Source organism: Sciurus vulgaris (assembly GCF_902686455.1).
Source record: "Sciurus vulgaris genome assembly, chromosome: 3".
NCBI classification, from domain to species: domain Eukaryota; kingdom Metazoa; phylum Chordata; class Mammalia; order Rodentia; family Sciuridae; genus Sciurus; species Sciurus vulgaris.
Genome location: NC_136463.1, coordinates 163,602,868 through 163,615,908, shown reverse-complemented (window position 1 = coordinate 163,615,908; position 13,041 = coordinate 163,602,868). Strand labels below are relative to the sequence as shown.

Here is a 13,041-nt window from a genome sequence, read left to right as displayed (position 1 = left end):
TTCCTTAAGGGCACATGACATTAAACTTTTATCAGGACTACATAAATTGTCCCATGAATCCTAAAAGCATAGGAATGACTCAACTTCTCATAGACTACAGAGAAGCTTAACTACTACCAAAAGTCAAAATTCAGTTGAAGGTTGACCATCTAACTTCTTATCCCCCTTACCTGAGAGCCTGGATTCTAACAATCTGGTTCTGTTTTTTGTTTTGAGCTGCTATCGTGGTGTGCACGGTTTACCTACGTTTCTTTGTTATCTGACTCTAAACTAGGATATGAGCTGCTGCAGAGAGCTGCACAGAGCTGCTTCCCTATGTACCTCTCTGCCTCTTCAGCCTCAGCCCCTAGCTAGCAACTCTGTTCCTGCCTCTCTCATCCACCAAGTAGTCTCAGCACATACCTTAGTTCCAGCTCTTGTATTTCCTCAGCAACCCACTGTTTAGCTTGCCACTCTTGGTTAAAATTAGGGTGGTCCTCATTTGGACACCCACAGACCCTGATCCGAAGAATCTTAGGTCAGGATAGGCCAAATGAAATCAACAAATACAATCCTAAGCCATGGTGACCCATGAAGTTATACTAACAAAAAGAACACTTATTCACATATTATTTATATTCATATATTTTAATACATATCATATTATATATATATATATATATATATGGTATCCTTATTTACCATGAACCATCTAAAAATATATTTATAATATTTTGCAATGATAGGCTCCCAAGTGCTTAATATTGACTTTTTTACCCTAAATGCTTGTATGACTGCCATATTCAAATCTTATCACAGGTGAAATAGGAAAAAAAAAATAAACCTTTAGTTTTGAGGATTATTTGGCCTTTCCTTATTTTAAGAGCCTATTTTGATTTTTCACTACCAAATTGCAGTAGTTTGAGACCTCAGCTTTGAAGTTCACTACAAGATTGCACAGGAGAAGAAGTCCATAAATCACATGACTTCACTTGTCTTAAGAACATACAGCTGTACGATTTGTCTAAAGCAAGATTCATTACAGCTTTAAATGCCTGGTAACCATTAAGTCTTTATCAAGCCACCTGTGATTTAAACTTACTTCTTTAACACAATGTCTGTAGTCCATAAACTCAGTTAACTCCTTGCCCATAGGGAAATCATTTTCAATGTGTCTCCTGTTCCCTTTCACTGAATACCATGATTCTGTCATGGAGTTACCTTGGTGTCACCTTGGTGAGCAGCCAACCTCATGATTTCAAAGGCCTATTTAGTTTTAAGCTTTCAACTGCGAAGTAGAAGTGTTTATCTTTATTTCATAGAATCTAATTATATTCCCAGCTATATAACGCTGCCCTTCGAGTTGAAATGCATTCTGCTGACCCATCAGCATGAGGGTATGTGGGTTGAGTTGTTTTTCTTGTAGGGGTGGATGATGGATTTGTGCTGATCCTCTCACTTTTTTTTTTTTTTTTTTTTAATATACTAGTTTCTATTTTGAAAATGGTACATATTTTCAGTACAGACTAACCAAGACAAGGGAGGTCATTTGTGGCTTGGGAACAAAGCAAAGCTAACTTTGAAATTCATGATTTTAGGCTATTTAGTGACCAACTTACATAGGAGGAGGAGAGGAAGAGGTAAGTATAGAAAGGATTCATTGTACTCCTAGTTCAAAATGTGTCTGGGGTGAAAGGGGATAATTGAAAATGTACAGATGTCCCATTTTGGGGGATGGGGGGACCAGGGATTGGACTCAGGGGCACTTGACCACAGAGCCACATACTCTGACCTATTTTGTGTTTTATTTAGGGTCTCACTGAGTTGCTTAGCACCTCACTTTTGCTGAGGCTGGCTTTGAACTCAAGATCCTCCTGCCTCTGCCTCAGCCTCAGCCTCCCAAGCCTCTGGGATTATAGGCATGTACCACCATGCCTGTCTGACATCCCATTTTTTAAGAAAAAATATTATATGAGTATGTTTTAAGAAAAAATATAATATGGATATGTTTTAAGAAGCACATGCATTGGAGGTTGGATTTGATATTGTGGATCATAATATTAACTCATAAAAAGTTATAGACTTATTTTAACTTTAACTGATAATTAATAAGAAAGTTGACCCTATTTTATTATTTTACTTTTTTATTGTATGTGTTAGTCAGCTTTTTCACTGCTCTGATCAAAGATCTAACTAGAACAATTTTAAGTAAGAAAAGTTTATTTGGGGGCTCATGGTCTCAGAAATCTCAATCCACAGACAGCTCACTCCATTTCTTGGATCTTGACATGAGGCAGAAAATCATGGTGGAAGTGTATGGCAGAAGAAAACAGCTGGGAACTGGCACCAGGCAGCAGAGAGAAAGCTCTGCTCAGCAAGGACAAAATGTGAACCCCCAAAACATTCCCCAAGGACCCACCCTCTCCAGCCACCCCCTATTAGCCTGCAGTTACCATCCAGTTAATCCCTGATGTATTGCCTAAATCAGTGGATTAACACACTGAATACATTAAGGCTCTCATAACCCAATTATTTCACCTCTAAACACTGTTGCATTGACTCACACATGAGCTTTTGGGGATACCTCATATTTAAACCATAACATTGTATATGAAGATTTTCTTTAAAAACATAAATACAGTATATCTTTGGGTTAAATCATTTTTTAAATTTCAATCCATTTTACACTATCTTGAAAAATAACCTATTTAAATTTATATCTATAAACACACAAAGAATATAATTGACCCAGTCCAGAGCCTCAGATGTAGTATGTATATAAATTGCATTTTTATAAAATTATAAAACTTTCATTTTTTATTTCTCTATAGATGCCAATTAAATGGATGGCACTGGAGTGTATACATTATAGGAAATTCACACACCAGAGTGACGTTTGGAGCTATGGTAAATAAATGTTCCTTGTGAATTAAGTCTTTAAAGGCAAAAATAAATACATTTGGTTCATGTAAAATATCCTAAGTCAAATTATTTTACTGTGTTAAAAATATCTATTTATAGACCCCATTTCCTAAAGGAATTAACTTATTAAAAATGCAAAAGAAAATATTCTGTAAAGAGCATTTTTATTTTATTTTTTTAATTATCTGGTCTTCTAAAATGGAAAATTTGATATCTCTGCCACCAGCTCTGGTTTGGTAGCAATTGATCATTTTAACTGAAAACAAAAACAAAAACAAAATCTGGCCAATTTTAGTACAGGGACAATGTCACAGAATCTCACGGCCTTAATTTTTAACAATTCTTTGAGAATATAATTTTGTTAAAAGACAAAATAAAAATGACGGCTTTTTGTTTGCTTTTTTGTATGGGAATTTCTGTTCTATGGTAGAAAATACAGAGATTATTGTCGCAATAATGAACAATTACTGAAAATAGAGTTAAGAGAGAAGACTGCTAATTGCAACTTTGATTTTAATTTACGAACAAATTTTGGAGTAATAGAAGTATTATGGAGTGAATAATTTGAACTTGTAAAGACTGATATTTATTAATTAGAACATTTCTTTCATTACGTTTAACTCAGTGTTTAAGATGAGCTGTTTAGCAGCTTACAACTTGGTTGCCTACCACTTAGTAACTGAGTCAAAGCCTTTTCTGAGTTTAAATATGATATATGAAAGTATCATTTATTTAAAATAAAAAGCAAAAGGTCCATTTAAATGAAAAGGGTAATGGTTGGATTTTAAAATATGGTACAATATATTTTACTCAAATTTAAGTTTGGTTTTTACTTTTCATTTAAAAAAAAGATTTAGACCATTTAATCACTAAAGAACATACAACTCTTCTGTAGAAAAGAAATTCATTAGTCCTAAAAAATTTACTTAAGACATTTCAATAAAATGTGTTTCACTTGTGTATGTCATAGGAAATATTAAAATTTCAAAAAGACTGCATATGGTCTACTCTTCGTAGAAGTAGAATATGTGTGTTTGAAGTTTAGGCAAATATATATTAGAAAAGCTTGGCAAAATTTAGTTGATACACTACTTACTGCAAGGGGTAAAAAGAAAAGTGAATCTATCACGTATATGATAGACATTTCATATAATGCAGATTAGCATACTGATTCTTATTTATATATTACATGGTGTGAAGTAACAAATACATGATACAGATTGATTTATAAATTATGTGTCATGACAGATTTATGTATGATCGTATATATATATATATATTTGTATATTATACATATAGGCTTTTTTCTTTCTGTTTCCTTTTTTTTTTTTTTGCTTTTGTATCCCTGAATTAGATGTGGTAATCTGCTGGAGGCAAATTTGAAATGATATTAAAATAAGCAAACAAAAAATATAGGCAGAACTGTCATATTTTTAATAATAAAGTGTGTCTTTTGGAGAAAATCCTGTTACTTGGGCTATACTAGTTTTCTTCATGTTAGGTTGCAAAATTTCAGATGTTGTTTAGAAAAAAATAAAGAAGTGGAGATACAATATTCTGTTTTGAAACATAACATAGGTCATCAACACATATTCACAAGGCATTTTAAGATTCTTATGATGCATGCATCACAGTTGATTGCAAAAGGCATAAAAGGCAGAGAAAGCTACATAATCTTATTTATAGTACACCTCTATGGAAAATTATCACTGGCTGCATCTTTATATTTATAAAAATATGCATCAGTTATGGTGACATATATCTTCAGGTGATGGAGCTGCAGTATCAGGTTTTAGGCTGTTTCTGATTGAGTTTTTTTGAGATCATCCTTTTCCATGAAGCCATCCTTATTTAGCATTTATCTTGTCATCACTCTGCCAAGACAGAATTGAATTGTTCTTGAAAGTGGGCGTTTTGAGTTTCAGCTTCTGTTTTTGCATTTATATGTTTCTGTTCATTATGTATTTTTATTTTTATTTGTAATTACTTTGTATTTTGTTTACATTGGAAGTTCTGATAGAGGTGTGAGAGAGAATCTATTCTGACTTTTATAACTATCTACATGAGTTAATAAAATGTAATCATTAAACAGATATTCCATGAGTAGAACTAACTAGAAAATGGATAACGGTTCATTCCAATTGGCAGTGGAGAAGAAAACATAGCCTAAGCTAATGGATTTTATGTTAAAATGTATCTGTCTTTATGCATCAATCAAATCTCAGGTTGTAATACTGTTGTGCCCATTTATTTACAATTTTGAAATCTTATCCCTAAGGAAAATATAACTTTAAGTATGTAGTTGATTATTATGTCATAAGGGAGAGCTTTCTAATATATATTTTATTGCCTAAATCAGAATCATTGTTATCAAAATTGGTCGTTTTCACTGATATTTAGGATATTTTTCCCCCAAGAGGAATCAGCGTTTAGTGTCTCAAGAAAGTTATTTCATTATGCAAGGAATAAACTATTCTTGATTACTTTCCATTTTGTAGATGCCCATTTTTTCAGTATTACAGCTTGCATATGAATTGATCCCTACAGTTTAGTTCCCATATGTGTTAAATGCTTAATATGCTTTATTGTACTTGTTTTCTTTGGATTAATTAAAAGGTGAGTCACAGTTCCTTACTGTGGCGTAAGAAAATTATTCTGGAATCCCCACTTAACCTCTTAGGGCTTTTATAGCAAAGGGGGAATCTAAAAATTAATATCAGATTTTTCCTGAAATCATGTTTATTTGATGCTGAACACATGTATATAATAAATGAATTGTATTCTCGACTGTAATGTAGTGAAACATAACTTAGATCAGCAAACATTAGCATTACTTATAAATAGAGATGAGGAATATATTCTACCTTCTAATATCCACTCTAAACCTTCTCTGCTATGCATTAAAAATTCTAAAACAATAATAAGGGAATCAAATTCTCCCAAAGATTTTAGCACTTAGTGAATGTAGGGATCTGAGGAACATTCCTTAACTTTCTTTTGATTGAGCTTTAGGGAACATTCTTTTGCCACTTGACATGTTGCTTGTTTGTTTGAATTATGTTGTTAATATGCTTACGGAAGATTTTTATCTCCAACTTAGGAGTCACTATATGGGAACTTATGACCTTTGGAGGAAAACCCTATGATGGAATTCCAACCCGAGAAATTCCTGATTTATTAGAGAAAGGAGAACGTTTGCCTCAACCTCCCATCTGCACCATTGACGTTTACATGGTCATGGTCAAATGTAAGATTGTGAAAGAATTTTATAGTCGTCATCACTGTTCTTAATAAAATGATAGTATAGAGTATACTACTTGTATGATGTTTCTCTGTATTGGAAAACATAACAGTTGAAAAATCATTGAGTGGAACATGTAAACTACCGATTTGCTGTAATTATTAATATACATTAATATACTTCCATAATGTGAAGTCAAAATTAGATTACTCTAACTATTCTTAAATCTTATAATTTTCAGAACAAACTCCCTGTCCTAAAGAAATATAATTAGTTGCAATATTGTTAGTGGTAACATTAACGTTAGTAATCTTTATGGGAAACATCAGATTAAATTAATGACCTAAACAAAGAAAGAAAGCTTGAAACTTATAGTTTAAAAAATAAATTAAATGGAAATAGGTTTGCTAGATTTTTAGTCAAGAGTAAATTATCCTGGTAGGGTGGGAAGTGGGAAGAAATGTATCTACATTGAGCTAAAATGATTAGGAATGTTTACTTTTATCAACTTGATCATTTGTTTACATCAAACTCTTACTTTTATTTCCTCTTACTATGCCCCAGACACATATGTATTATAAATGTGTTCTGGAAGTCTAGTAGGCCCTTAATTCAAATAGAATTAGGGAAGTCTCTGGAGTTCCTGACTTAATTTAAGTGAGATTAACAGCAACAATCTCTCTTGCATAATCTGGGGTTTTCCCCTTTTGAGATACACAGTGTTAGCAAAGGAACCAACTGGTGAAGGTGAATAAGCACCTTATTAATAAGAGACTTTGGACCCAGGTCTACTCAGATTTATATTCATGACATGCGTGATGCATTCTGACAGTGAGGCAAGAAATAAAATGTGTTCTTTGCAATTCAGGTCAGCATGCCCTTTTCTCTAAGCACAGATCTATTTACTCCATATTTAGAAAGGACCTGTTATCTCACAGTGAAGTTAACATTTTTGGCTCCAAGAGTTCCAGAAACACATATTTTCTCATTAACATCTTGGTACTAATAAGCATTTCTTTAAAATGAATATATAGAGGATATACAGTGTTTGAGCTTTGTTAGGAGAGAAAAAACATAGGTGACATCAATGATACGTAAAATGATACCCCAAAAATTCCCAGAACAGGAGTAAATATTGAACTGCCAGAATAGGAGAAACAGACTTTCTAGTTTTATTCAATCAATCATGGTTTGGTAAATGTCTAGAGAAGAAAGTGTCAAAACATGCATGCATTGTATAATTTGATCCCATAATCAGAATAGAAAATGATTTTGACATTCTGATGAAATGATGTAAAATCAGGCAAAATTTTTATCTTATTAAGCAAACTTTACTTGGAGTTTCCCCACCTCCCTATCCTAGGAGTTTTAGTAATTTAGAAGAGAATCATTTGACAAAAAATTTCAAGGAAAGCTGATGTTTTCATTCTTGTCATATAATTCTCTAAACAGCCTCTAGAAAGATAAGATCCATTTTATCAAGACTCCCAGCTAAATAATAATGTATACTTTAGAAACCGCTGATAGTATTTTTATGCTGGAAAGGCTAGTATGAAGATAAGCTAATGGCTATTGCTTATCAAACATCACCAATCATTTTCCATTCTTTATTTTTCCCCACCAGGGAAAAGTGGCTTGAAAAAGTTGCTTTTAGTTCCCTTTACCTCCCTCTGTTCAGTGTAGACTAGTGCACCAAATGTTTTCTCTCATATCCCTCCTGATACAAAATGATAAATTATATTCCCATCACCTCATCTATAATCAACAAAGTTTTAAAAAATGATCTCCACACCCAAAACAAAGATCTGAGGTTCCATAAGTTCTCATAGTTAATCTGTTCTATTTTCTAAGAACAATAAATTTTAAATCAGATCAAAAAAATACCGTATATGACATTAAGTGATGAGTATCACTAGCCTCCTTTGTTTTTCAGAGCATTATTACTAAAACAATGTTTTTCACACTGTAGCCACTATTTTCACAAAATTTAAATGTCACTGCTTTTTTTCAAATGTGGATATGCTGACACTTTAATTGTGTGTAAATCCCCAGGCTGGATGATTGATGCTGACAGTAGACCTAAATTCAAGGAGCTGGCTGCAGAATTTTCAAGGATGGCTCGAGACCCTCAGAGATATCTTGTTATTCAGGTTAGTACTCTTGACTTTGTTTTGAAGACTATCCACCTGGAAAATGCACTACAAAACATGAATATCTCGACTTTAGAAATCCAGACCACTGTCACTGATTAAGCGTGTTACGGTGTGAAACAACTTATGCTAAAGAACCCTTTACTTGATGTCAGATCCACCTCTCAGAGCCTTCCCCTAGAGCTCAAGTGACTGCTGTTGAACAACAAGATGATTATGATGACCCATATACATAAAAAGTTTTTATCCTCAGAAAAACCTCCTAGCACTCTGCTTTTTATTAGCATTCTGTGTGAGTCATGTTCATTATTGTAATCTTTCCTTTTCAGAATCAAAGGACAGTGGATTTTTGTTTTACACTTGTCTATACTTTGGAAAAAAATGAATCAAAAATTTACATATAGTAACATTTAGTTTCCTAGAAAAATATCTTACAATATTTTTTTTTATTTGCAGAGGCAAGCAGTGTCCAAGCTATAACTCAATTCAAATGATTTGAGGCACATATGAATTAAATAAGAGGCCAAAAGAATATTTTATGTTTAACACTAGGAAAAATGGATTCAATAATTTAAAAATTGTAATGATTTACCTACGATTTTTTTCACCTAAACCATAAACAAATGGACCTTGGATACACTGAATTCTATTTCCTCATTAAAACAAAAGAGCCTTTATCTGCCTATCAATACTTATACATGAAGATAAAAGCCAGGCTTTAAAGATAATCATGTCCAGTTATTTCTCTCCCAAATTAACCTTTATGAACTGATTTTTTTTTTGTAAAAAACCATACAACTTTGAACAATAAAAGAATAAGGAGTAAATAAGGTGGGAAGGAATATAGCAAGGGTTTTGGCTTCTCTCCCTCACCCATTGATTCTCTTGGCCCCTGGGGTTGTGACTTTGAATGCCACCACTTTGACCATGTAGCCACTATATATACCATATAACACGTCACAGAGCTTATATGTCCTGATCACTCTACAGCATCAAACCACCCACACAAAATAAAAATCAATAAATTGATTGCCATTTACTATTTATTCTTTTTTTTTTTTTTTTTTGGGTGCTGGGGATCGAACCCAGGGCCTTGTGCTTACGAGGCAAGCACTCTACCGACTGAGCTATCTCCCCAGCCCCACTATTTATTCTTAAAGTCCAGCCCACCCACCATCTTGACAAGGAATCCTTATTCTCAGATCTGAAGTGGATTTTGCCTCCCTAAAACATCTGTAGCATCCTGCTTTATTCCTCTCTGATGTCATTCATCACATTCTTCATATATTAAATTTCTTTATCTTACCATATCATACCTAAACATATTATTGGCTTCTTTATGACTGAGAATTGTACCAAAAAAATGTCTTCTGAAATGATTACATGGATTTTTCAACCTTTGTTTGACTGTTACATAAATGTGCTGCAGAGACCACATATTTAAAATGAAGAAAAGTGTCATTTATTTTGTGTGTCTGATGGGCAATCTTTCAGGGTGATGATCGTATGAAGCTTCCCAGTCCAAATGACAGCAAGTTCTTTCAGAATCTCTTGGATGAAGAGGACCTGGAAGATATGATGGATGCTGAGGAATACCTGGTCCCCCAAGCTTTCAACATCCCTCCCCCCATCTACACTTCGAGAGCAAGAATTGACTCAAATAGGGTAAGAGTAATTACATACATGTACTATATTATGTCTCAGAAATAAAATCATATGAACATGTTGTAAGTGCTAAAATTTCAAAATAACTATATAGCTAAAATCATTGCCATCTCTAAAGACATACCAACTCCACCAAAGATGTACCATGTCTGCAGTATATGCAGTTAATTTTGGGAGACAGGCTTGGATAATTCAATATGTACTCTGAAATACCTCAAAATTTCAAAAGAAGAAAAGTTTTATTGTGTTAGTTAAAACAAATTTTCATTTTTTAAAAGCCAATTCAAACTTATAAAACTATATGTGTTTAAATAATGCAAATTCTTACCAAATACACTCTTGTTATTTTTTTAATAAAAATGATATGATTGAGTAGTCAAGAAGTAATACTAGTACAACCCTCACTTGTTTAGGAAACATTAAATTGTGTCAAATTGAAATGCAAACACAGAAAACTGCAATTCTTCAAACTAAATCGTTCGTATTAAGAGGACATCAGAATCATTTCTAAGACAGATTTAAGTTTTGGAAGAAGCTTCTGAAAATAATTTATGTGCATTTTCAATATTGCTTCCTCTTTGTATGAATACCATTTTTATCTAAGGGCCATCAAATCCATATCTGTTTATTTGTTTATTTTTAAAAAATTCATTTAGCATTCATGCAACATGTATTAAGTGCATTTGCTTGAGAAGCATTATTACACATTTGAGTTTCAAAGAATTTTGACATAAATCCTGCCTTCAAGGAGGGTCCAGGCTAATTAAAGGGTCACACAGATACAGAGGCAGAGGACTGCATGATAAGTGCTGTAATCAAGTATTCATTGGCCATTATGGAGCAGGGTGAAGCAATTTATATCTGTAATCAGTGTCTTCCACTGATAAGATCTAAACATGATACTTAACTTTTTTTCTAGGAAGCTATTCATTCTCTTAGTCTTCTCCTCCATCTCAGAGCATTATCATAGCTGTTAAACCAAATAGTATTTCATTTCTCTTCACCATAGGTGTAAGGGAATTTTCAACTTGTATTTAATTCTCTAAACTGAAATTATTTGCTTTTTATCAGATTGACAGCAATAATAATAATGCTTTTCTTTGTTTACTATTAAACACATTAATGTTACCCCTCTTAATCCTTACAACAACCCAGGTGGTTCAATTTTTATTATGCCCATCTTATAAATGAGAATACTTGCCACAGAGAAGTTAGGTGATTTGACTAGTTCACCCAGCTACCCATTAGAAGAGCAGATTTCTAACGTAAGCTGCTTGTCTGTACTGCACTGTTCTATGGCTTTAAAATTATTAGAATGTGTTATTTACATAATATGATTATTTTTCTTGACTTCAACCCCAGGACTAGTCCTACTTGAGACATTCCTCAGTAATTTTCTTATAAAATGCATCCTCCAAACTTTCAACCTCCCACCTCCACTTAAAAGGTCTGATGTAGAAAGAGGCAAAGATGGAAGTCTCATTTAATTTTTCTTTTAACCCCGTTTGTGTACAATGAATCAAAATGCAGTCTTTAAAAATAAAAAAAAAATGTTATTGTAGGCCAAGTTGAAAATTTTATCACATGAAAGTTTTAAATATCTGATCCACTGGTATATAATGAATATCACTCTCTGTGGAGCTAGGAACATTCTTAAGATATATCAGGGGCACATTTTCCTGTCTGTCTATACTTAGCAAAATGACCAAATTATACCTTTGTTTTTATAACAAGATGAAAAGTTCATTACTTTTCAACACATTAGTGACATTTTAAGAAAACGATCTGTAAAAGTGAAATTCTGTACGGCTGAGAACTTGAAATTTTTTTCTTCTTATACGTCTCAAGTTCTAACATTTTGTTCATTTTAGTTTATGATTCTCAAAGCAAGGAATTCTTAGTAAGTAAGTTTGAGCTACCTGGAATTAACGATACAAACTAGCAGTTACATGAGATCTCATTGGACCTTTAGCATCTTTTCTTACTCTGCATTTTTATTTAAACAAAGTTATCTATAAACTTCTTTGTACTTTTTCAGTCCATGGTATAGGAATTGTTCTTAAATATTATTTTATTTTTTGGCACTAAAACCACGTAATGTAGCCATCTATATTTTTCTAATTTTTAAAATTCTGGCTTTATGTAATTTTATGGCAAATTCTATTAAATATAGATGCCATTTCCCCCCTCCCCCATTTTCTAAGACTAAGTTATGTTATTTTTATACTTAGTATACAATTACTTCAATTTGAGATTGTGTGGCCAAAGTATCTACTAAGGGAACATCTTAAATTTTGATCAGTTGTTTCTTAAGCATATTTTGTAGACTGAAACTAACAATTCAGTTTTTCAGTATAGCCCTTATTGCCCGTAGCCTAAAAGTTTTGGGTAATGTGAATACTTCTATGACTATTTTTTTGACGTTGAAATAGATATGATAATATCTATCTGATATTAGTGTTAGGAAATTAACTTTAAAAAATCACAGTTTTTGTTAAGTGTCAGGCAAATAAATGTTACCTTCATTTTAGAATCACCCTAGCTTTATTTTTTATTTTTTGCTTGTCAGTATCATAGATCATAAATAATCACACTTTCTAGTTAGGTTTTCTACTCATTACCTGTTAAAAACCTGCTGATGTAATCACAATTAGGCAAGGAAACTGTTTCTGTTGATATGTTCTAATATTAACTAATTGAAGGTTATCTCTTCTATAGTATTCTTGAGTATTTTCAATTCCATATGTATTTTGATAAGTTGCAACTTTAAGGCAATGTATTCAAAATACATTGTTGATATTTGCCCAGAAAGTTGATAAAAGTAAGTGCAAGTAATGCTAGCACTTATTGAAATTATAGCTGGATGTCATTATCATTATATATGCTTTTACTATTATCTTGAATATTTTGTCAGACTAATGTATATAAAACATTTATTCTAGCATGATGTCAGAAGGAAAACATGAGGAGCTATTTAAATTTGGCAAGCTTTAGTTCTCTGCATCCTTAAAAAGGGGATTTAAAAAGTTTTTCACAGAACATTGTGAAGATTAACTCTTCAGCATATGTGAGCGTAATTGCCCT

General features: G+C 32.7%; 1 protein-coding gene across 1 annotated transcript in view; it reads left to right on the top strand.

Annotated features, from left to right (window-relative positions):
- The window catches only part of ERBB4 (erb-b2 receptor tyrosine kinase 4), a 1,167,248-nt gene that overhangs the window by 1,110,884 nt on the left and 43,323 nt on the right, over positions 1–13,041 (top strand). The window contains 3 exon segments of the mRNA XM_079135547.1: positions 6,002–6,148; positions 8,195–8,292; positions 9,787–9,957. Coding sequence (XP_078991673.1) covers positions 6,002–6,148; positions 8,195–8,292; positions 9,787–9,957 — 416 coding nt within the window.